At 35.2% G+C, this 26,516-nt stretch overlaps 2 protein-coding genes and 1 long non-coding RNA gene across 10 annotated transcripts in view; 2 read left to right on the top strand and 1 right to left on the bottom strand.

The window, feature by feature from the left end:
- The window catches only part of LOC18445613 (Protein phosphatase 2C family protein), a 79,352-nt gene extending 71,121 nt beyond the window's left edge, over positions 1 to 8,231 (top strand). Inside the window, exons 10-12 of the mRNA XM_006855749.4 lie at positions 2,823 to 2,912; positions 3,024 to 3,071; positions 7,534 to 8,231. Of these exons, the coding sequence (XP_006855811.3) occupies positions 2,823 to 2,912; positions 3,024 to 3,071; positions 7,534 to 7,644 (249 nt within the window). The 3' untranslated portion in view covers positions 7,645 to 8,231. The remainder of the gene's footprint in view (positions 1 to 2,822; positions 2,913 to 3,023; positions 3,072 to 7,533) is intronic.
- Positions 8,232 to 8,794: 563 nt separating this feature from the next.
- On the top strand, positions 8,795 to 10,667 carry LOC148779418 (uncharacterized). The gene is made up of 2 exons (XR_016045628.1): positions 8,795 to 8,897; positions 10,133 to 10,667. It is a non-coding gene; the product is annotated as an uncharacterized LOC148779418 (long non-coding RNA).
- Positions 10,668 to 11,941: 1,274 nt separating this feature from the next.
- Positions 11,942 to 19,237, bottom strand: LOC18445612 (autophagy-related protein 8f). 8 transcript variants are annotated; one of them, XM_006855748.4, is made up of 6 exons: positions 19,190 to 19,237; positions 15,554 to 15,596; positions 15,299 to 15,354; positions 13,656 to 13,708; positions 13,437 to 13,555; positions 11,942 to 12,282 (listed from the first exon to the last, which is right to left on the bottom strand). In XM_006855748.4, the coding sequence occupies exons 2-6, from the start codon at positions 15,588 to 15,590 to the stop codon at positions 12,191 to 12,193; spliced, it is 357 nt and encodes a 118-aa protein (XP_006855810.1). In that variant the 5' UTR covers positions 15,591 to 15,596; positions 19,190 to 19,237; the 3' UTR covers positions 11,942 to 12,190. The 8 variants fall into 8 exon arrangements, with proteins under 8 accessions (XP_006855810.1, XP_011627562.1, XP_011627563.1 ...); XM_011629260.3 differs by having other exon boundaries at positions 15,554 to 15,599; XM_011629261.3 differs by having other exon boundaries at positions 15,554 to 15,618.
- Positions 19,238 to 26,516: the final 7,279 nt, after the last annotated feature.

The raw sequence follows: 26,516 nt of genomic DNA on the forward strand, positions 1-26,516 counted from the left end.
TCATATTGTCTTTGTCATAATCAAATTCCAAGACATAATTGCTATGAGCAAACTGCCACCACCACTGTAGCACCAGGAGGTCAACAATACTAGCTGGGATTGGGAACAGATCTTGTTTTATCTAAGTGCTTTTGCTAGGCTTATAATTCAGTTATATGCTTATATTCCATTTAGATAAGTATGCTGCAACATTTGAGGTATTGAAGCTCCATGAAATTCCATTTGTTATGTTTGCCTCTGTATGGGATTTTGCTTACAGTAGTCTTGGAAACTTGTGACTTTAGTTGTAGTATTGTTTTTTCATGCAGTATCTTTTTTATACTGTGTACATGTTTGTTGCATACAATGCACCATGCGGTTCTGTTGGAGAGAAAGAAACCACTGAAACTGCTTTTCCTCTTTTCACTATTTTTTTTCTTGGAGAGTTGTCTTTTATCGATTTCACTCACACGCACACTACGATAATATTAGTCTTTGTAATTCAACATTTTACTATCATAATAATGTGTGGTGATGAACACTAGGACCAAGATCATCTTGATCTGGAGATGCCTTGGTGCTCTCACTACCTAAGCTGTAGTGAGATGAATAGGGTCTGATTGTTTGAATGGAAGCACCCAACAGCAGATTCTTGTGTTCATGCTCCTATGGGAGCAAACAACCTGGTCTGCAAGGCCATCCATGCATGGCGGGTTACCAAACCTTGCAATAAAGGCTGCAACAGTTAACTTTGCATCCAGATGCCCATTTTTCTTACAGTGAAGAGGACATGAATTATCTTCTTGCTGGCTACCCATCCACATATTTGATTAGGAATGAGATGAGCACATGTGAAACCTTTGGACAATGCATAATCAACTAGATTAATGCCTGGGAATTTTTTAGAGATTAGCTACCAAGATATTAAAAGTGGGGGTTGTCAACACTGCATAGAAGGCAACGGCTCATTTGGTTTACCAGAAACTACATACTACATAAACGGCCTTAGTGGGATCCATTAGCCATTTTTGGGAGGTAATAGCATTCTGAATCTCTCTTTCCCATAACTTTGAGGGTCTCGGATATGACTATGAGAAGGGGGAGATGGAGCCTGTTGGGCGTTTGTTGTAGTGTTTCAAAAATCATTCGTCCTACTAAGAAATTTCCTGAGGTGGATTGGATGTGGAGGCTCGCAATATCAGGCCAAACAACCATGGAATCGCCCAAGTCTCCTTGTTTTCCATTTTTCTTCCTTTTTTTTTTTGGTCAAATATAGGCTAGTCTGAATCGTAAATTGCCTGAGCCAGACTGGGCGACTGGGAATATGACCCTGGCAAGGTGCAGGCTGATTCCAATTTTTTAAACACTGATTTTTTGTGCATTGCATGCCCCACTGAATGGACATTTTCATATGTGCAACACAATGCCATCTGAGAAGGGCAGGGGCTGATTTCTCTTCCATGATAAGAACATGGACATGGTAGCAATGACATCTATTGGGTACATTGCAACCAACAATCAAGCAGAGGCATTGGGACTGTTGGAGTATTGTCCACGTGGGTGGAAACTCAGGGCTGATTATGGAGGGCTTGAACCAACAAGGTGAAGTTGGTTGGAAGTCTAGAAGATCAATTTATGAATGCTAGGGAATTCATGCTGGTATATAATGGACTGCGAATCACATCTACTAGAGTTTTTAGATGGAATTTGAGACACTTAGGTAAGCCATGCATGTGATAAAAGGGCCCCACAGACATGGCTTGATCCATGTTTTCTTTGGGACATTCCATACTAAAGACAAGTTAGTTTTTGGAAATTGGGAAGTCGGGAGCTTAATATATATGAGTTATTAATATTGCATGTTAGATTGGATTTTTGTGGGTCTTTGATTGGAGTCACTGGATTTTTGGTTTTGAGAGGCGAAGCATTTTTCCATTAATTTGGTTTTTCTGGTTAACTCATTAAAAGTAATAATTAGGACAAGCATACAATAATGCCATTTTTCTTCGGCACAAGGAGGTCACAATCCATTATCGCCATTGGATGTGAAACAAGTTGCTTGGACTGCTCCATTGACTAAGCTCAAAGTTTAAAAGAACATTTTATAAACTGTGACACAACTAAAGCTATCAGATTTCACATCTAATGGCTGACTGATTGTGACTTCCTTGTACTATTATGTGTGCTTTTCACATATCAGTCGCTTGAAAAGAAGACAACTGTTCATGACTAGCTCGCTTTATAAAAGTATGTTTGGCCTCATTTCATTGAAGTGCCTAACTCATGGACAATTATTCCTTCTCTTTTGATTGATTATGTTACATCTGCTGTATCTTAAGAATTTGATTAGTAAATACTTTCGTCGTTTTGTGCCAGTTTGGACAGGCCACCCTAGACTGACTAAAAACGTTTGTTCCAACGCACTAGACATTGACCACTTATAGTGAGATTTTTTTTGTCCTGCTTTGTATTTGAACCCTATTTACTTGAAAAGTGTCACAAAAGCCTGCAAATCAGTAATAAATCACTAAAAAGAACCTGCTTTTTCTTAGTCCTTGATAAAAAGTAATCAAGAAAACACTTAATCAATCCATCCAACTGGGTCTTAGGCTTTACTCTTGATCGTGGCTTATATTATTGCTTGAAATTGGACGTGAGAAAATAATTAGACGTGAGAAAATACATGTGTCTGCAGCAATTATACATTTTCTTCCATGTAAAACTATGATTCACTTGACCTCTTTTTGTAAAATGATCAACTTACTATGATTGAATCCTTTGTATTGGCTCATTACGGTTGGGTCGTGTTTTTGTACTGTGCATAATATTGAGGTGTATGACAGGTAGGTGTGACTGCGGTGCCTGACATCCATTCGTTTAATATCACTAAAAGAGAGCATTTCATTATTCTCGGTTGCGATGGACTGTGGGGAGTATGTTCTCTTTCCTATCTTAGTTTCCTGTACATTTTGCATCCACATGCCTTATAGTGATAATAGAATGTAGTATTTATCTATTGATGATGTCGTTGTTCATGACATCAGGTTTTTGGATCAGGAGATGCTGTTGAGTTTGTTGGGAAACTATTGAAGGTAATATTATCTGCACTATTCTGGAAACATAATAATTTCATGGTGCATGTTCTTTTAGATGATCGTATTACCTTTGTATATGTTATTTCTTGTGTTTCTCTTTTCTTATGTTCTTTCATGAAATTGCACATCAATACTATGCCGCACATGCACACATATTGCTACACATACATGTACAAATGAGTGTGCATGTGCACACACACGTTTGTTTGAAAGCTAGGGCATATTCTTTTCTATATTGTTAGTTGTTGAGACTGGAAGGAAGAAAAGAACAATTGAGCAAGGGAAATCACAAGGAAATGCATATTATTTGAGATACAAAAACTGTTTTACTTCTCAGGGTTGAATATCCATTTTATATGTAAAAGCATTTTGTGATAGTGACAAATTGTCTGTGATCTTAATAGAAAAACATACTTCAATGCCCATCAATTTGGAAAACATAAAATGAAATCACATGAAGATTGTGCACACTCGAGAGCTTAATTCTAGTGCTCATTTAGTAGGAAAAAAGCAAGTTGACTTATCAACCTGGGTTAAATGTCATGCTCTCTGCTCCTTATGTTTGCAATCCTGCCCATAAACACAATAGTTAAAGGCTTCTCCTACTATCACTGCACCTTATATATATGTATATAAATATATATGAGGAGAGTCCGAGGTCAGCTTGCTAGCTGACAGACTCTAATAAAGGCCCAACGGTCTTATATTGAATATGGGTTGATTGATGGTCATGATTGCATTTCGTATTATAATTTTAATTTTAAATTTTTTGAAACCCAAATCACTTAAAGTTTTGAGTGTCTACTCTTGAAAAATAGTCGAACTTAATAAAAATATTAAAAATGTAATTTGTAACAAATAAATTGACTAAAATATCCCCAAAAGTTATAGGTCAATTTTAGTTTTGACGAACAATATTTTTAATATTTATTCGGTGTGCCTTGATGAGAAGAGTGATTGCTCCGCATTTCAAAAGATTTGGATTTATAGAAAAAATATCAAAATTCAAATATGAAATGCAATCGTGACCATAAGATTGGCCCAAATTGAATCTAGACTGTTGGGCTTAGACTATTCCATCTTCTAGTGGGCGAACAGGATCTTTTCATATATATATATATCGAAGATGCTAGGGTGAGCCCACTTGCTCAAAGGAAAAAATGAGCCCAACGGCTCAGATTGAATCTGGGCTGATCTGATGAAATCCATTTTTTTCTTATGTCCATGCATGTTATGTCGAGATGATCAATTTGAGGATATTTAGGCATCAAAACAACCTCTTCTAGTGAAATTTTTGAGGTAGGCTCTAATTTGATTCTTTAGAGCCTCGGCTCTATATAAACTTTTCCCTTTCTAGAAACTCTATGTGAACAAACTAGGGCTGAGCTTGTAAGTTGATCTCTCTCTAGGTTGGTTGTCACCCAACATTTCTTCAAAAGACAACAAGCTTCACTTAGGGTTTTGAAAGTCCCATCTTTCCTCTTGTTATTTTCTTTTCATAGAACTTACTCCAATAAGAGAGGGTGGTGTGATAGAAAATATGAGGAGAGAGGGCGGTGTGAAAGAAAATAGGAGAGAAGGTGGTGTGAGAGAAAGAGAGGGGGATAAAATTTTATGGCGTGAGAGAGAGAATCTTATGTTGAGAGGGGGTTCAAATCTTGTTTAACTTTGAAATATAACTAAACTTTATCATTATCTAAATCTCTCATAATCACAGATAATCTATGTTTTATCATTATCTAGATCTCCCATAATCAAAGATAATCTATTTTTTAAAACTCTCATAGGATAGGAAACAAAATCTAATTTAAAATAAGAGACGTTCTATATTAATTAATTTTAATTTTTAAACAACAATAAGAAAGTGGGGCATGCCCTCCACTTCGGAAATACGTGGTGTACCCCTTTTATTTCCCAAATAAGTGGCGTGCCAGTTTTTGTATAAAAAAAATTTGGGCGTGGCCCCCTTGAGGGTGGCACATGTTCCTCACTATAAAAAACTCATATGAGCCCAACGGCCTAGATTCAATATGGGTCAATCTGACGGTCACGAGCTCATTCCATGTTTAAATTTTATTTTTTTTCTACAAATCCACATAACTTGAAATTTTAGACGTTTATTCTTCTCATCAAAATGCACCTAATAAAAATATTTAAAAAATAATTCATAAAACTAAATTGACCAAAATAATCGAGGCTTGTGAAAACTGTGGGGCAATTACTCATAATGCGAAGTGATGGATAGATAGACCTCGAAGTTAATACGAAGTCATGCATGGATAGACGTCGAAGGTGGGAGCAAAGTGTACCGGTAAACACATAACACCTGATGAGAAAGTGGAGGCACTTGAACTCGATTATGATAGGAAACATGATCGTTGAAATGGTTATGACTCGTCTGCCTATGCTCGCGTGATTGAAAGATATGATCTGGGGTTATATTTTTGGTCCCACATTTGTTATTCTAAGTTCTGAAGATTTCATAAATACCCTTTTGATGAAAATTACAACAAAAATAATATTTTAAAATTTTAAAAATCATAAAAATATTTTTAATACCCAAATAAAATATACTAGGAGTAGATTGGTACATGTCGTGCGGAAGTTTGTTAAGGCTTTGGCCCTTATTATCACAGGCCTACAACTGCATGCAGGAGACCACACAGTTTTCTGACCTATAAATATCATCCCTGGGCATCTCTCCAGCATCAACATAAGATGACCTACTACAAACCCTTCTCGGTAGTGCACATACCCAAAGGGTAAGGGTTTTGAAAATGACTAGGGCCATAAACAGTCTAACCCTTAGTCAATCAACACACTCCCACTGAAGTGCATATTCCATTATAAAATATCATATTTACAAGCTCTTTAGGCCTTTAAATACCACAAAACCGAACAAATTCCTCCTAAGTTGTTGCTGGAAAATTGGGCTTGGTTGGAGTGCTTTCAAGTAGGGAGAGGGAGAGAGAATAATCACTACTCTTTTTCTCTCTCTAAACAAAGGTTTCTAGTTTCTAGAGCCCCCAAATCCACCCAGTTTAATAAAAAATCCAAAACGCCCCAATAAAAAATAAAGAACAAAAAGCACCAAAAAGTTTAGAACAATGACCAAAACATTTAGGGGAGAAATGTTAATCTTTTAAAACCATTGGACAGGCCTGTTGGGGTATGAACTGGTGACTAGCTAGTCCAGTGATTGGACCGGTTCGGTGGACATTTTCGTCCCGGGGGCGAACCTAATCAGAATGACCACCAATCCAACGGTGTTTCTGGTCTGGTCCGGTTCAGATAACATTGACATATACTAAAAAACAATGACAATCATCAGATTCATAGTTACCCAAAGCGATTCGGAAACCGAATTGACCAGCAAGGCTGTGGCATCTTCTTGTGTAGAGTCACAATGGCCTATTGGTCCTGACTCCTATGGCATTACAAAAGCAGGCCCTGGTTTGCCCTTCGAACTTCCATTGAGTTTACTTTGATTTCCCTATATTTGGTGAACCAGTTTGAAAATCTTGTCTCATGATATGAGGTGGATTTAGAGATTCCCCCCCATTGATTGTGAACGTCCATTGCCGAATAGCCAATGAATTATTTATATTTGATGTCACACGATAGTACAAGACTCACGGTGTGGTCCTTTAGAGCTAAAAGGCTTGACACTCCACACTGGGATATTCTGTGATTTCTTTCCATCCAAATTGACTAAGTGATGGTCCAACTGGAGAGATGCCACATTATCCTAGCTGTTTTTGAATTTGAGGATGGCATCCATAACCTAAAGATTTTGTCAACTAATTTTAGCCAAACCCACGGGATGTCTTGACTATTTATAGACCAGGACCAACTGCATTAGGCTGTTTTGAGATGGAAAAACAGATGATCTTGTTCCTCTTCTTCTGTTACATGTTGCATCTGTTCAGTAATTGGATGCCCCTATGTTGTAGATGGTCAAAGGTTAGGGCCTTGTTCAAGCCAGCAGGCCAATTGAAATACGAAGCTTGGGTGGTACCTCGTCTTCCCAGACACAGCGTACACTTGCTGGGATTGGGTTTGTTGCAGTTACCAATTGATGCAACAAGATTTTTCATGGGACTTGAAAAGAGGAATATATAATCCTCACAGCAATTCCTCTTAAAACAGGCATTGTTATTCTGTTCTGAGATTGAATAAACGAACACAGTAGATTCAACTTCTTGAGGGGCCAGTGCTGATGGTTGGCCAGCACGCACCATGAATTGCTGTTTAGGCAGTGGGAAGCTACTTTGTGTTATGAGCTTTTAAATAACCATACTTGTCGTTGTAAATATTTCACATCTGTAGATTAGTTTTTTAACCTGCAGTTTCATTTATAGCCATCGTGATTTACTGCACAATAATTTCTGGGAATCAAAAAGATATTACATGTGAATTGAATGTCTTCGTGATTTTGTTTGGTCGCTATCAACTGCAGGAGGGGCTTTCTGCTAGTATTGTAAGTCGGCGCCTTGTTCGTGAAGCCATTCGTGAACGTCGATGCAAGGATAACTGTACTGCAATTGTCATAGTGTTCAGGCAAAAGTGACCGCTCTAAGGATGCATACTTCCTTCTTTTGAGGGAAAGTGCAGGGCTTCTTGCTGCCAAACTTTCTAGGCCATATACTTCACTCCATTTACAAAATGTTGATGAAATTAGAACTTTGTTTCAAAGTTACCTGGGATAATTGAATGGAAACTTCATTCTAATGTTTTGTGGACACTTCAATTTAGTGGTTTTCCTTTTGGGTTATGAGACCTGATGCGGTTAGGTTAGATGTGAGTGGTTCGAAGGGCTGCTGGATAAGTCTCACATTTCGAACATAAGTAAACTAGTGGAATCTTGTCGCATTATCAGTTACTGCAGATGATGCATTGGCATCACAACTGGTCAGAATATGTTCCTCCCCTGCACTCAAAGTCTATTGTGCGGCTCTCTCATAACTGCCTCCCATGAAATCGCATATTATTTTGGCTGTCATATTAGTGCCGTTTTTAGAACTAGTGCTTTTGTTGAAGATTGCTCCAGACCATCTGGGATGCTGATTGAACTAGTTGGGAAATAGTGGAGAAATTAAGGATTTTATACTTGTTGGGACAAATTTCATTTTAAGAGAAATGAAGATATTTTCATGATTTGGCTGCTGCTCTTTTATTTCATGATTTCTCTCATTTTCAATTTTTTTTTCCCAATTTATATTTTTCTTGCGTGGGTACAGTACAAGGGTGACACAAGAGGTTCACCTCCCCAGTACTTTTATTGTACAGGGACGCTTAATTTGATAGGGTTTGTTAAGCTTATTTAACCATGCAAAATATTTTGATTTCATTGTTAAACAAACTGCTTCCTATTTGTCTTTTCATGATGTGCTTGCTTTACAACTTTAAATTTGTTTCGCTTATTTTAATTTGTTATTGTGAAGGAAAAAATAAAACCATCTTTGTTCATCTTTTGATCAATTAAGGAAAAAGAAAATTTTAACTAAAAGCTCAAAAGATTTATCCCCAATCAATTCTCAACCCCCTGGCTGCCATTAAACTAACAATCTAGGGTTCCAAATCATTAGAAAAAAGAAAAATGCTTTTATAAGGCTGCAGCCAAAGTACCGGCCATTATTTTGGACGATGATGATTTGCTAAGTAGAAAATCCGGTTGCCCCTCTTTTTTTTCATCAACTCTCTCTCTGAATTTTCTACAGTTGACGTCAAAAAAGCACCAAGCTGAAGCAGCAGCAAGGAAATCACAAGACATGGTAGAGAAGGGGCAAATGGTTCATACGAGATCTTAGTAGAAACTTCAAAGTAAGCAAATTGGTGAATCCCGTCTTTTTCGAAAGAGGGGAAAATGATGATTTCTGAAAATCTCCATTTTCTCCTCGTTGTATTTAAGGTAAATTATAGGGACCCTTTTTTAACTCTGCTTCTTAGACGTGCAAATCACACTCCTAACCTTGGAGCTTTCCATATTTGTAACCCCCCAAAGTCAAACCAAAATATCCTCTTTCTAGGCTATATTTTTCACTCTTTAAACTAGACCGATACATCTTGAATACAAAATTGGGCCGGCACAATTTTGTTGTGTCAGACCGGCTCTATATACAAGTTCTACCGGTCTGGCACACATGTTGGACGTCACGTTTTGGAATCGCTAAAATGGAGGTAGCAATTAGGATGGGAATAGGTTAGGTCAGAACTGGCTCTTGGATCATATGGGTCTTGACTTTGTCCCTCACACACTACTCTACCCCCACCCCAACCAAAAAAAAAAAACTTATCGTTTTCTTATTTTTTAAGCTTATTTAATATTTTTTTAGGTTCTTTTTAAATCTCCACCTTATAAATCTTGATTTTAATTTTATTTTATTTTATTTATTTGTAATATTTTATAGATTACTGATACAACACAGATCTATGGTTGAACCGGTGTTAGACATAGCAACCGGGTCGAACAGGACCCGGCCAGGTTACCTAGAACCGGTCCATGGGCAAGTCCAGTTAATCCTAGTTTGGCGGTCAAGTTCCCAAGTTTGAAAAAATTCACAAAAAAATATGAAAAGAATCCAAAAAAAATAAGAAATTTATTTTAATGTGTTTTTATATGTTTTTCTATTATTTTGGCAAAGATTAAAAAGTATTTTAGCTTTGAATTCTTATTGTTACATTTTCCCTTATTTTTTAGATTATTTCTAAATTACCGCTCATCACAAATTGATTTTTCAAAATCTATTTTTCACTACTTTTTAATGTCATTTAGTGTTCACATTGTTTCGTCTTTTTTGAAAAAAAAAAAATTTATATATTTTTATTTTTTAGACACTTTTTCGCCTACCAACTCGACACGAGCAAGTTGCCCAAACCGATTCCAAGTTACTTGGACCCAGCCAATAGCTGGATTCTGCAGCCGGGTCGTCCAAGCCTGCACTAGGATTAACGATCCGTTCCACCGATCCGGGGTTTGAAACACTAGTTGATTATTGATTGGGTAAAGTTTTCACTGTGGAAGGAGATTCTCAAAATGCTATTAATTGGTGTTGCAGGAATGAAACGTGCCTCGTAAACTTCGATCGATTTGGAGGAAGACCATTAATGTTACATAAGCATTTCAGGTCTCTTTGTTCAATCGAGAAAATTCGAATCACCCAGCCAAAGAGGAGGTTTCTTGGTTGGAGCTCAAGCTCGGTGCTGCATCTTTCTAACTTTCGCTTGTGGTTGATTGGAGTGTTCGTCAAAACGCCTTTGATTATTGTGGTCTTCTTCGAGATCACCATGGAGCCACCTTATGGTCTTATTACGGGAGGTTGCATGGTTGTGAAATCAATGAAGCAAAACTCTGACCACTCAAGATGGAAGTGGCTCGACGAACACCTCCAAGTTATTATAGAAGGAGATTCAGCAAATGTTATATCAAATGGTACACATGGCCGGATGTTATATTATGGAATTTGCGAGTTATTATGGATGAAATCACTATGGCTTTGACGTCCTGTGAGGTGGTATTTGCTCATGTCATGGGGGGTTCAACTCCGATGCCGATGATCTAGCCAAACTTACAACTTCTAGAGAATTGTAGAAGTGTCTCTTCTCTTCGTTCTTTGCTCTTGTGGTTGTGCTCTTTTCGGTTCTTTCTTTTCTCTTTCTTTATTTTCCTTGTTTCTTTGTAACTACCTTAATGAAATACATGTGCTTACTCAAAAAACAAAAAAACAAAAAAAAAAAACGAAGTCTTTCGCTTTTATCTAGTAATAAAATTCATAATATTGGTCAAAAACATTTCAATCAATCTGAAGAGGAGTGCACGAAGTAAATAAGCAGTTTGCATTTACCAAAAAAGTGGATCTCCAGTGCGGTTTCTACAAAGTTGCAACTTTCATCAATCCAATTAGAGCGCACTTCCAAATTTTGCGGCGCACCGTATTATATAAACCAGATTCTAATTAAAGGAGTCCGTTTATGCAGCCAAGCCCGCATATATAAAAAAGCAAGCCTCTTAATAAATCTATTTTTCAGATGGATTTTAGACCTTAATTTTTAAAGATACGTAATCTCTAACATGAAGATCATGAATATGAAAAAAATAAATTTAAAAACTAAAAATAATAATTCTAATAAAAAAACATTTAGACAGTTAGTTTTCATTGTTTTCAGATAGAATAAAAAAACATCTTTAAGATGAAAATGGATGCTTTACACTTTCTAGATAGCATATGTAAAAATGCCATCCAGCCCATGAAACAATTTTCCCTAATTAAAAGCATAGCAAGTGCTTTGATACATTAGATAAGTAAAATAGCTTGATAGGGCCGCAACCATATTAAAATAAGTGAAGCCTCACTTTATAACTCGTCAAAAATTTTAATTCAACCTTTACGAACATCTTGGCTTAAACGTTCTAACTGTAAAAAACACAAGCCCTAAAATTATAGTTATTGTCACAAATTATCTTAGACCGTCAACTTCCCCAAGTTCTAAAATGACTTCAAGATCTAAAAAGACTTCAAGCTCTAAAAATATAATTATTGTAACAAATTATCTAGACCACCATCCATTTCACCCTAAAAAATAAGTAATACATAAATCCGCGAGGCCTGTACCTTTATATATTTTTTAATTTCATTATCGGTATTAGAAATTGATTTTAAAAGCATCATAAAGATTTCAAGTGCTTAGGACGAGGACTTGACTTGAAGCAAGGCTTTATTTTGTTTCATAAAACCTAGGCCTTACCAGAAACCTCATCCTTTAGAAACACACGGGTGGTTGGGGGCGGATGCCTCTAACACAACATCCAACCCTTCATTCCCACCATCAACATATTTTAAAAAAAAAAAAAAACTGCAACACAATGGTGGTAAAATCAAGGTCATTTATTGAGAATCACGCCTGTACTTTAGAGATGCGTGCAATTGAGAACCCAAATATTAAAAGTTTGTCGGGAAGCCCATATAAGATATTGAAGGAGGTTCCAACATGAGCAACAAAGGACGGCTATGTACAGAGGGCCGACTGTACAATTCATCAGTACCTGGAAGGAAGGTATATAACAAGTGCATGGACATAATAATAAGGACGATAAAAAGGAAATGAGCATTTGTAGCCTAGTGCCCAAATGTGTTCTCCCCGCTGTACGTGACATAGAGAAATCCATCTTCATCTTTCTTCTCATCATAGATTGTCGACATGATCGCAGCTGCATGCATCACAAAACCAAAAGAAACTGCATTTAGCCCAATTACATTCATTTGTTAGGTTTGTTGATGTGCGTTTGCATGCCTGTTCGACAGAGCTTCAATAACACCACTGCGGCCAAATACAGTATGCACACACATGCACACGCACACAAGCACACAAATGTGTGTGAGAGACGCATACAAGAACACAAATGTGTGAGAGACACGCATACAAGCACACAAATGCGTGAGAGAGAGACACAGAAGGTTTCAAAAAACAAACACACAAATGTATGTGAGACAAAAAAACGGTCCGCCCGGTCCTAGGCAGACTAAATGAATTAGACAGAAAAACGGTCCGCCCGGGGCCTAGGCGGACTAAATGAAAGAGACAGAAAAACGGTCCGCCCGGGGCCTGGGCGGGCTAAACTAAAAAACCGCACACCACCTCGATCGAGGCGGCCCTACACAGGCGGTTGTAGGCGGGCACCTAAAGCTTGGGTGGGCACGCCCAAGCAGGCTAGGCGGGCACCTAGGGCCTGGGTAAGCGTGCCCAAGCAAGCTAGGCGGGCGCAAGGCATTTTTCAATTTTTAAATTTTGCCCTGCAGTTGAACCTGGGAGGGCACGCCCAAGCGAGCTAGGCAGGCACCTAGGGCCTGCGTGGGCAGGCCCAAAAGGGCTAGGCGGCCGTACGGCGTTTTTTGATTTTTAAACCGCAGTTGTACCTGGGCGGGCATGCCCAAGCGGGCTAGGGGGGCACCTAGGGCTTGGGTGGGCGAGCCCAAGCGGATAGGCGACCGTAAGGCATGTTTCGGTTTTAAAATTTTGTCCGATAGAACAATGGGTCATTTTGATTTTTAAAATTTGCCCAATAGAGCAATGGGTCATTTTGACCCAAGTTTGTTGTATCAAAATGTCATGGGGTATATTTTTTAACCCTAAAGTGAAAAAACAGAAACCCTCAAATCTCTAAAATGGTGCTAAGACTTTGCACCACAGCGTCAGGCAGGTTTTTTTAAACCTTTCAGAGATCCAATTAAAAGAAAACCAACTCACACACACACACCATTCAAATAATGCTAGAAGAATATGACTCTAAAAGCAAGAGAGTTGGGGAGAGTAAAATCAATGATTCAAATGCTAACAAGTATATCACTCTTAGGAGAGGGAAACCTGTAGGAGGGAGCACATTGTCCACAAAGATGAATATTGCCTTCTCAGCACTCAACTTAATCCGTTTGCGAATCACATACACAAACTGCCCAACAGTCAGATCAGCAGGGACGAGGTACCTAATAAGATAATGCCACCATTCGATTATCGATGGGATATTTTGATGATACCTGGAAAGCACGCATTGGTAGAGAGAAGTAAGAAGTAAGACCAACTCACTTTTTCTTGTCTATGTTGGGAATATCGCTTCTCTCAGCCTTCTCAACAATCACCTAAAGATATAACAAATAACATGTACCACTCAATATTTAAAACACAATCTTATATAATTCTTATATAATAATTAAAAAAAAATAGTTGGTCATATTACAAATGCTAAATTCTTGGAACAAACGAACATATGCCTTTAAAAAATGTCTGGGTGCTCTAAAAGTTGAGATGTCCGTTTAAATCACCATATTCATATTGCTTTAAAGCACCACAACTATAACAAGAATACACATAAATATTCCATACAAAACTAACACTGTAGAACTCTTACTAAAGGATCCTAACAAAGCTAGTCATAACGAAAGGGCATCCATAGTATTCACAATCAAAGATGCAAACCAAATGGTCCCCAACCAATTGAATATCCAGAAAACAAATAAAGCCCATCAATTAGGAGAAAGCTTTTCATTTGCCAAAGGATGGATGCATTGTCCACCCTGGTTTTCACCTAATTTAGGACACAAAGCACACATCCGAATGCCCTCAAATCCATTTTCGTCTCAAATCCATGAAATTTGGAAATCCAAAAACAGTGCAGATCTAATGATCTTAGAAAAATGAAATGAACGGTCTAAAACAAAAAACGTTAAGGAATTCCGTCATTTCAGATTCATGATCATGGCAGTTGAGATGATAAGACATGCAAAATTTGGGATCTCAATCCATCTCCAAGATGGATTTTCAAGGAAATGACTCACTACAAGAGGTGTGGCTCTGGAGCCCGATGCACCTAGACTGCACATACCAAGAAGTAATAGTAATACTAGTAATAGTAGCAGTAGCTGTATTCTAGCCAACCGAAATTATGAGACACAAGTACTATGTCAGTTGCGAAAAGGAAAGCATATTTTAACAAAACGTCTACTGGTTTTCCAACATCTTTCAAGCTAGCACATTCACTTATAGTTTCTCTTTTTTTGTGGATTGTTGTGTTCACATATTGGTCTCCACAAGGACCTAATTCCTTTATCAGGTAAAAGTTCTTCAAATCTGAAATGCTGGAAGGAGCATAAGCTCTAATGAATGTTAGGTATCTAAATTTAATAATGTCAACTCATACCATGCACTAATTACAAGTTTCACATTCATATAATATTTGAAGAAGAAAGATACATAAATACCACAAAATCATCTTCATCACAACAATGTCACATGTTATCAGGGAAGTTAGCATAAAAAGAATATTTCAATTAAGAAGAATATTTTAATTCACAATAACCCACTTCTAGACCTGGATCTTCAATGCTTCCTTAGAATCCCATGTTCCACTCTGAAGGCCACTAAAATGGAAGGACAGATCAAACTTTCTCGGCGATCATTCATTCCTTTCCTAATCAAGGCAATTCTAAAGGAGACATTACGGAAAATGTTCTATTCCAGTATTCCATTATGAGACCAGAAAATCAGCTCAACAAACAGAAGGTACAACATATCAAAAAGATCTGAACCATATCTATTATGAACTACGTGTGAAAGACCTGTTCAGCCAATTGGGTCATTATTTTACACATACAAAGCAAATGCAATGCCAGTGTGTAAAAGAAACTCATAGCAAAAAGTGACACTAGATAAAATATAGAAGGAGATCTCACTGGGATTCTATCTGGATATTTTTCCCTGATCCTAGCAGCTTCAGCGCGTCTCTTCTCTGCAGACCAATATAAGGACACAAGCATGAAACACAGAAACAGCAATCGAAAATTGAATCCAAAGAAAATCTCAAAAAAAAATTTCTTTTTATGTCATTTTGTATCAAGGAGTTTCTGGCAAGAAAGAGTACAATAGAAATATGAAAGAAGAAGAACATCAATGGAAAGAATCTAGCAATGTAACTAAGTCTTGCATACCAAGGTCATGCTCCTGCTTGAAAGAACTCGTTGTCATTTTCTCCTGCTGAAAGACAGTGTGAAGGCTATCTTTGCCATCATGAGATTCAGTCGAAAGGTAACACCAAAAGAAAATAAAGAAACATCATGCAATTAAATAATGGAACACACATGCGAGGTTAGAATAAGATGTCATCAACATGCATCTCTAGCTAATAAGCGGTATAATGAAAATTCAATTCTGAAGATCCATAGAAGCAAAATTAGATGGGAATAAGTAGCTCACTCCTTCGAATGAGTTACGGAATCAAGAATTCCAACAAAACATGGATAGGCAAGTACAGACAACTTACCTCATTAAAGGGCTACAAATCAAACATAGCATGTGGCTTGCGGAGGTCACTAGTTTTAGGAAACAAATGTACAAAACATAATAATGTTTTACTAGATAATTAAATAAATGTTAGCATACTGTGTTTGCAATGCCTACAAATTTTACTTAAAAGAGGAAATATACTTATTACTCAACAAAAGAAGTTGTATTAAATATTTCAAAAAAAAAAGGTGTCTGCAGAAAATGTCCACCCTAACATCAATTTCGCTAACTGAACCACAATCCAAAACAGCAACTGCTCTATTCCTTTTCATCAAGCTCAACATAGATGGATGCTCCTTTGGTAGCCCAGGGCTGCAATTGCTTTGCTCATAGAATTACAAAGATTCGATGCAACCTGGGGCAAAATACCCTCATAATGGAGGGTGACTCCAAAAACATCACATTGTGGGCTCCTACTTCCGCTCAATGCACCTCGAGATTAGAGATCCCTTTTTCAACCATATATTTCACCTTTGCAGGCATCTGTGAGTGTCTTTCAGCACATCTGACAGGAAGCCAACCAGATTGTTGACTGTTGCCAGAGAGGGTGCCACAGTGGGGCTAACCATGGTAAGTAGCATCTCTTTTAGACCACTGCATCATTGGAGGACCCCATACCTGGCATTTTTGTCAATGTGGGTATGTATAGCCCATCATTATTTTTCAATTTATGCAACACTGATAAGCACGCCACACATCGTAGTGTATTTGTTCAAGACTACAGCCCCGTATTTTGGTTTTAATGTTCTGACAGAGCACCCGGTATGTGGGTTGCACTTTTTTTAACTATTTAAAGCTTTACAATATTATACATAATGCATAGTCAACCTTTTCAAAAAAAAAAAAAAAAACTCTTTGGCATAACCAGGAATCAAGGATGCTATGAAATGTGTGCAAACAATTTAGAGAACTTCAAATCTCCTCTAGTGGTGAATCACTCAAGTAATCATACTTAATCAAGTGAAGCACAAGAAATGCTCAAAGAAAATTGCTTCTCATCAAGATTAATTTAAACAAAACCCCCAATCTGGTGGAGAACACTCTCTAAACCCAAAGGGATCCTCCTATGCTGTTAATATCAAGCCATTCATGTTATTATGTCTCCCAATTTCAACGGACCCGCGCAATTTAGCTCAAGAATCATTTCCCAGAAGATTAAATCATAAAATTTGTACCTTCACTCAGTAAAAATATCTTTAGTCTCGCAGACTCGCACAAATTCATTCATTTTGATGCCACTATACTCTATCGACAATTGCTAAGAGATCGTTCATGCTTCTTATTTTTACTTCAGCTCCCCTGCAATTGGAACGCGCACCTTAAAAACAGACTCTTTTCATCTTCAGAGAGCCCCAGAAGATTGCTAGCTTCGCAATCCTCTTAAAAATAGATTCTGTTCATAGCAACGGTCAAGAAATCCTAGAACATTAGAGCATCATTGGTGATATGTAAATGGGAAACCACAACGCCCCAAGGGATCACCTTGAAATCTTCTATTGATCCACAATCTACAGCCCACCTACTAAGGAAACTCAAAGGATTTCTTTGAATGGCTAAGGATTCCTAAAGATTTAGAATTTTGGATCAGAAACTAGAAAATTATGGACGTAGATAGCATCCGTTTTCAGAGACCAATAGTATTGGTTTTCAGAGACTGATAGTATCCGTTTTCAAAGACTTACTACGCTACTAAAAACATCCACGATAGATCTTTAAACCTATCTAATGAAAGCATAGTTCAAGAGATTCCAACTCGCAAAACATAGGCCTTTTTCATCGATCTTGAAGACAATACCAAGCCTCCCTCCCTGCGCCTCAAATCCAATAACCCATGGGCAACCTGATCCTTATAAAAATTCCGACAGACTTTTAAAAAGGCAGCTTGCATAGTACTACCACATGTTATCAATAGTGAAACATTGGAAATAAAAATGAAAGGCACCATACATAGGAGACGGATCAATACTTCTCTTAGTGATTGGAACAGAGAACATGGCACTTAACCACTTAATGAACGTACATGTTGCCTAGAACAAGTGAAAGGACATGACTTTAGTCCATCACAATAACACAAGTCTTATATGATAAAGACATCAGGGTCATGAAATCTGAATCTGTTAAAAGCACAAAAAGGAAGGACGTTATTGAAAACTCAAGTGAAAACTCAAGTAGAGCTGAGTTTGCCATCAAAACATGTTTGGGGTACCAACTTGCGGAAGAAACTCATGTGCATACTCCTCACCAAAAAGAGAACAAGAAATAGTTTCAATAGGTTTAAAGAATATCATATTTGCACAAAAAAAATTTAACAATACCAAAGAATTAGCTCTCACCAAAAAGGGAACAACAAATTGTTTCAATAGGTTTAAAGCATATCATATTTTCACAAAAAACCTATGTGGCCATGACTATGAGCAAGACTGATTTCCACAATAAAGAGAAAAGCAGAAAAAAAAAAAAGAAGGATATGCAAGTCTCTCATATATGTGTATATGCTATTTAAGCCAATAAAATCCATAACAGTACAGTCTCTTTCTGTTTTGGAATTCGAAAGAAACATGTAACTAGCCAACAAATTCATACATGAAAAAAAAAGAATGCTTTTGATTTTTTTTCTTAGTTTTGTTTCCTAGAAAAACGAATTTGCCCCTGTAATCATCAATCCAAGTCAAATGTAACAAGAATTTTAAAACATAATAATAATTGCATCTCGAATGAACAGAATTTAATCAAATCAATTCTGAAACGTAAACACCAATAAGGCCATAAACAAACAAAACCTCCTTCATTGAATCGAACAAATATAGATGCATGCATCAGGTAGTCAAAAGTGGTTTTTAACAAACAACACGAAATATAAACAAAAATTAACATCAGAGACAAAAACCTAGTTAGTTGACACAACAAACTGACTAAAGAAACCCGGTCAAATATATATAGAGAGGGGAAGAGCTATGGAAATCTCGATAACAGAATCTGAATAAGAGATGGAGAAGCCAAATAATTTCATTTAGATTTCTAATGGGGTGAACCCAAGTATTCTAGAGCTCACAGAAGAAACAGGATAATAAAAAAGAACCAAAAACAAAACACATATCTAAGCTGATAAATCAGGAAGAGAATAAAACCAGATATCAGGAAACAAATCCTTAATTTTCAGAGGGAAACAAACACCTTAATCATCAGAAGAGAGAATAAAACCAGTAAGAAGAAAGAAATCCTAATAATCCAGAGAGAAAACAAACAATGAAACCCACAATCACAAGAAGAAGATGCCTAACCTGAAAGACAGAGGGGAAACAAGAAGTTGCCCGATGCCCTAACTGCGATCGTTTTAGAGAGAGAAAGAGAGGAGAGAGAGGAAACCCTGTACAACAAGTTTAGAGACGAAGAAAAGCACGTCATCGGCCCTTTTATAAGTACAGGATAAAGACGGCAAGCATGATGATACACCCAAACTTTATAAATGACGAAAAACACCATCATCTTTAATACGAATCTCTCGCTTTCTTTCCTGTTTTCATGGAGAGGGAAATGGGAAAAAATCCCGGGCTTTTTCCTATTTTCTCTCCGGGGTTGTGTTTGTATGATGCCGAGGCTCTAAACAATCAAAATAAAGCGTACCTTCAAATATGGAAAAATGCTGTTTTAATACTGAAAATCATATATTTTTATTTCTAACTATAAAATTTAAATTTTAAAAAATAGTGTAGATCGAACAGGTTTATGAAAATCTTAAAAATCGATCATTCAAAAATATTTTACAAGATGTACTATTTCAAAACTTTAGACTCCATTCTTTATTATGTGTATACATCGTAATAGCGGGAGATGATCCAAACGAGCCCTAAACATATGGGGTTGTTTGGTTGCTTACCCTCGTTAACCCTTCCTTTTTTATTCTTAAGGGTATGTTTGATGACACCGTGATATCTTGATATTCAAGGATATTAAAGAACCTATAATTATCATAATCCCACAAAATTCAAGTGAATTTTACGCGATTCAATTCGTCCGTCACCTTGTTTCTTACAGGGCATGTACATTAGAGATACCCAACAGAAAAAAAAAACCCTTAAAAGAAAAAAAAAAAAAAAAACTCTCTACTCTTCAGCTGAGGCCTTTAAACCACCATTGGCCACTAACCACTATAGGCCGCTATTTTCTCGGACAAAAAGGTGCTGTTAGGGAAAGAGGGTTTTAGAGAGAGAGAAAAGACGAGAACCCAAAGAGATATATTAGAATAATATAATTACCATCAAACATGCATAAATAAAGATATATTAGAATAATATACAATTTATAACTATGCAAAACGGCCAGTGGCTTTATTCATATTTTTATAAATTTAAATATTTATACTATGTTTTGTCAAACAGAACCTAAATTTATGTTTAAAAAACAAAATTTCTAACCATGGATCTATTAGATCCGTAGCTCAAGAACACCATGGTCCTTGGCAATTTATGGCTTAAAGGCATTGGATACCTAGAGATGCTTGTCTTGGGGATATGGCTTTTATGGGAATTAGCTTCTTTTGAAATTTGTATGTCTTGGGATAGGGGTGTGAGCTATTTGGGTAGCACCTAATAAGAATTAATTATAAAAATGTAAAAAAATTATTTCATATAAATTGTTTTTTTGATGGTATTTTGGCTAATTTATTTTATGTAAAATATTTTTTTTATATTTTCTGTAAATTTTCTTTCTTTTTTTATGTACACGTTCCAAATTTCTGATCATTCTGATTTATAGAAAAAAATATATATATATAAAACACTACCGGACAATCGTGACTAGAATACCCATGAAACTTTTTGACCAGAATAATTGACCAGAATACCCATGAAACTATTTTTAGGGTATTTTGGTCAATAAATTACCAAATTGATTGACCAAAATACCCTCAATTTGGTATTTTGACCAAAATACCAAATTATTGACCAAATTGAGGATATTTTAAGGCCAAAATTGAGGGTATTTTGGTCAAAATAATACCCTCAATTTGGTAATTTGACCAAAATACCAAATTATTGACCAGAATACCAAATTTTGGTTAAAATACCCTCAAAATACCTTCAATTATTGACCAAAATACCAAATTATTGTCCAAAATACCCTCAATTTGGTATTCTGGTCAATTATTGACCAAAATACCCTCAATTATTGACCAAAATAAAAAACTATTTTGAGGGTATTTTGGTCAATTATTCCGTTCAATAAAAATATAAAAACATTAATTCGCAAAAATAATTGACCAGAATACCCATGAAAGTTTTTGAGGGTAGTTTGGTCAATTTATTTCATGTTAACTATTTTTTTAATATTTTTTCATATATTCTCCTATTTTTGATTCTCCAAATTTCAGATCATTCTGATTTGCAGAAAAAAAATGAAATATAAAACACTACGGGACAATCGTGACCGTACGATGAACTTTGGAAGGTGATAAAGGTAGACAAATCATTGTTCATTTTCGCTTAAAGGCATTTTGTAGTATCTTCCACACACACATACACACACACATACACACACACACACACACACACACACATATATATATATATATATATATATATATATATATATATATATATATATATATATATGAGCTATGATCTAATGCAACAGTTGTATCATAGTGTAATGCAACAACACTTCTAGAAAACCATGTTCTTGTTATTTGTATGCCCCCAAATTTTGCACACACACTCTCTTCATCTCAATAATCAATCCTTCAAAAAAAAAAGGGATCAATTTGAACCCTAGATATGATCAAAATGAGTCCCCTTTAAAAACGAATCAAGACAATTCATTTTGTGAATTTCAAAATCTTAGCCTTTATAAACTCAAAATCATTTTTTTCTTTTTTAACATTGTTCATTTAATGATAATAAAGCCATCCAAAAGAATTGGAAATAAAAAAATCCTTCTAAGGCCTAGATCTAAGTATCTCACCAAAATGAATGGCCTAGGTTAATTGGGCTAAAAAAATACTTTCTAAGTTGTGTTTTCAAAATTTTCTTTTTTGTTAATTGTTAATTAGAATAAAAAGAGTGTATATTTCAAAATTTGGATCAAACAAATGGCCCTAAAAATGGTTTTTTAAGATTATTGCATCATATTAATATACAATGGTTGCCTGAAATTCAACCATTTAGCCTAGTACAAAAAATTCACTAGAAAATGTTTTTTTTATGGCCAAATATTTTCAAATTGATCATCTCGACATCATGATGTTTGCATATGAAAAAAAATGGATTTCAAGTTTTGAAAATAGTGCATTTTGTAATGCATTTTTGGATTGTCAATTTTTCAGATTTTCATAGATCTATCGATATCCACTATTTTTGAAGCTTTAAACTTTATAAATAAATATAAAAATGTATTTTAAGTATATCACAAAGATTCATGATTTTGAAACCACATTTCTCGATATTATTTGAAGGTAGGCTCTAATTTTGATTGTTTAGAGCCTAGGCTCTATATAAACCACTCCATTTTATAATTGTACTCAACAAATTTTAGACACTTATATAACCTTGTTTTGTAATACAATATATATTTTTTAATAAGTATATTTTTTTGTCATTAGGAGAGGTATTACATCATTCATATAAAGTGTGATATCACCTACTTGAAGCATTAAATGCTACTAGTGTACTGTATGTGGGTGAAAACACATACTATGCAGATGATGTCACGCATCTCCTAATCCCTAAAAATACCCTTGTTAAAAAATTCTTCATATACAAAAAAAGGGTATATTAGTGTCTAAAATTTGTTAAGTACAATTATAAAATGCTCTATAGTGTCAGTACTTTAATATATATATATATATATATGTGTGTGTGTGTGTGTGTGTGTGTGTGTGTGTGTGTGTATGTGTATGTGTATGTGTGTGTGCGGTTTGTATAGAGCCTAGGCTTTAAACAATCAAATTAGAGGCTACTTTCAAATAGTGTCAAGAAATGTCATTTCAATATTAAAAATCTTTGTGATAGCCTTAAAATATACTTTCATCTTCAATTATAAATTTAAAAGCTTAAAAAATAGTGTATATAAAGTAGGTCCATGAAAACTTGAAAATTTACGGTCCAAAAATGCATTACAAGATGCACTATTTTCAAAACTTGAATCCATTTTTTTCTCATGTCCATACATCTTGATGTCGAGATGATCAGTTTGAGGATATTTGAGCATCAAAATAACTTCTTGCAGTGAAATTTTTTAGTTGGGCTCGAGTTTGATTGTTTAGAGCCTCCGTTCTATATAAACTTTTTCCCATATATATGGTGCGCTTTGTATAGAGCCTAGGCTCTTAACAATCAAATTAGAGCCTACCTTCAAATAGTGTCGAGAAATGTAGTTTTACAACTGGAAATCTTTGTAATAGCCTTAAAAGATATTTTCATATTTATTTATAAAGCTCAAAGCTTCAAAAATAGTGTAGATCAACAGATCCATGAAAACTTTATAATCTTGAAAATTGACGGTCTAAAAATGAGTTACAAAATACACTATTTCCATAACTTGACATTCATTTTTTATCATATCCATGCATCTTGATGTCGAGATGATCAATTTGAAGATATTTGGGCATCAAAATAACATCTTTCTAAGGAACTTTTTGAGGTAGGCTCAAATTTGATTGTTTAGAACCTCGGCTCTATATATACTTTTCCCATATATATATATATATATATATATATATATATATATATATATCTACTACAAAACTCCTATAAGTGAAAATGACCAGTAATTTCGCCTACCCTTATTACCGTACAAAGTTCATCGCACGGTCACTATTGTCTGGTAGTTTTTTATTTTTTATTTTTTACAAATCAGAATGATCTGAAATTTGGAATGTGTATTCATAGAAGAGAGGTGAATCTACAAAAAATATCAAAACAATATTTTACATGAAAAACATTGACCAAAATACCCTAGCAAAGTTTCGGGGTATTTTGATCAATTTATTTTTTATTTTTTTTTATATTTTTATTAGATGTGTCTCACTAAGATATACACGCTCCAAATTTCAGGTTATTTTGATTTATAGAAAAACATAAAAAATAAAATACTATTGGACAATCGTGACCGTGCGATGAACTTTGGAAGGTGATGAGGGTAGGCGAAATCATTGTTCATTTTTGCCTATAGGCGTTGGGAAGACTTTTCATTTCAATATTGAAAATCTTTGTGATAGCCTTAAAATATATTTGCATCTTCAATTATAAATTTAAAATCTTAAAAAATAGTGTATGTATAGTAGGTTCATGAAAACTTGAAAATTTATGGTCCAAAAATGCACTACAAGATGCACTATTTTCAAAACTTGAAATCCATTTTTTTCTCATGTCCATACATCTTGTTGTCGAGATGATCAGTTTGACGATATTTGAGCATCAAAACAACTTCTTCCAATGAAATTTTTTAGTTGGGCTCAAATTTGATTATTTAGAGCCTCTGGTCCATATAAACTCTTTCCTATATATATATAAACAATTCTCAAACTGGAACATACCTAAAGTACCTATATCAGATATATATATATATATAAAGAAAAGGAACATTTGAATTAAAAGTAGGTTATGCCATAAAAACTTTAGAACAAACTTTATCAGTAACCAATAGTCAAGAAAATTTCCAATTATTATCTGATAAAATAATACAGGCACATAGGAATAAACATTGTAACTATCTACATATAAGACTAATTCAAATAGCTATTAAACCATTAACTAAGTTAGGATTAAATACCTCTATTTTAGTATGCTTAAGAGATACTAGGCATAATAAGTTTTCTAATTCCTTATTAGGTATGATAGAATCTAGTTTATGTAGTGGGCCTGTCTATTTCAATTGTTTTACAGATTATTCTATATCATTAAGTGATTCAAATATATTAAAAGTATTATCATTAAATCTTAAAACTCAAGGTTTTGATATGATTCCAGGATCACAAAATATTGTTATAGTATATCGCATATATTATAAAGTATGAATATTTTATGTCCCAATGCTATACAAATGGACACAAAGGGAAAAACTACTTTCTTCTAAACAAACATAGAAAAATCTAATGTGATAATTCCCAAAACCATACAATGGTCAGATATTGTATTACCAGAATCATGGAATATACAAAATGAGAACCAACATTTAAAGGCACCCATTCATAATGTTCCTGATAAATTTATAGAACATACAGACGGGAAAATAGAAATCCAATTTCCAAATCAGATTACTAGACATACTAGAGCTGATGCTAGTATCAATTTAAACCCTAGGCCTATGGAACATCCAGGAATTCTACTTCAAGCAGTATGAATCCAAGGATACAAAGCCTATTAGGAACAAGAGATAATATAGTCATCCCCCAATGTCAATCCACAGTAAAAGCTGAACCTGATCTATCAGATATCGAAATGGATTTTCATGTTTTAACTCTTACTACTCCAGAAAGAGTATCAAAACAATGGATAGAACAGGATTATGTGTCAAACGAAAACAAAGATATAAGAAATTGGTATTTGAAAAAATTTGAACCTAGACTAATAGAATTATTCCATAAAAAATACAATAAGTTATATAAAACTAAAACCTGCACTATAGGGTTTTTTATTTGGTTAAGAAATATATTAGAGGAAAGAAATGTTAAAGTTCTTAATTTTGAAATAAATACAATAGAAAAACAATACACTACCTATAATACCATAGAAGGAACTAATATTACTAGTGTTCATCCTCCAGAACGAAGTATTATCATAAAAGGAACAAACAAAGAAGGAGAAAGCTCTCTTGTGTCAGAACAAGAGCTACCCCCTATAAAATGACTACTGGAGAGATAGTTCATAGAACTGAATTAATTTCCCATATTATAGAGCAGAATAATTATACCAATCTTTTTATGCAATCAATAGGGAAACAAACTTTAAGAATAGAAAATATGATTAGACCAAATCCTTTTCAAGAACTTAAAAAGACCCTATTATTCAAACCACCTCCTGAGTTAAACAAAGAAAAATTTCACATGGGAGAAGCCAATACTAATCTAATGGATCAATTGATATCAAAATTATCTGAATTAGAGATAAAAGATATCAAAAGAAAATAAAAAATACTTCCCGAATCTTCAACATTAACGCTTCAAGAACAAGAACCAATGATTCACGACACTTTAGAAAATCAAGGACTAGCATTCACAGAATCCCAAGATTCACATATACAAAGAATAGCCTATGGTAAAGGGTGGAAACCTGCTACCGCTAGACCTTACCATCATAGACCTACACCAGTAGATATTCAATTTGAAGAAGACTTAATATCCCATACCACCTCTTATTCAGGAAGAACCATAGTAAATTGGAATATAGATGGCATGTCAGAACATCAAATTCGTGACACAATGAAACGTATGACCATGTATGCTTCAGCCTGCAAAATGGTAGGCAATCATGACCAAGAAATGGCTAAAGCAATAATATGTGGATTCACTGGCTGGTTACGCGGCTGGTGGGATTTTCATCTACTTGAAACAATAAAAAATCAAATTCTTACTACCAATAGGCAATGGACAGTAAAGAATGAACAACAACAAGA

Source organism: Amborella trichopoda, chromosome 12 (assembly GCF_054954075.1).
Source record: "Amborella trichopoda isolate Santa Cruz 75 chromosome 12, AtrichopodaSantaCruz75HAP2 v2.0, whole genome shotgun sequence".
NCBI classification, from domain to species: domain Eukaryota; kingdom Viridiplantae; phylum Streptophyta; class Magnoliopsida; order Amborellales; family Amborellaceae; genus Amborella; species Amborella trichopoda.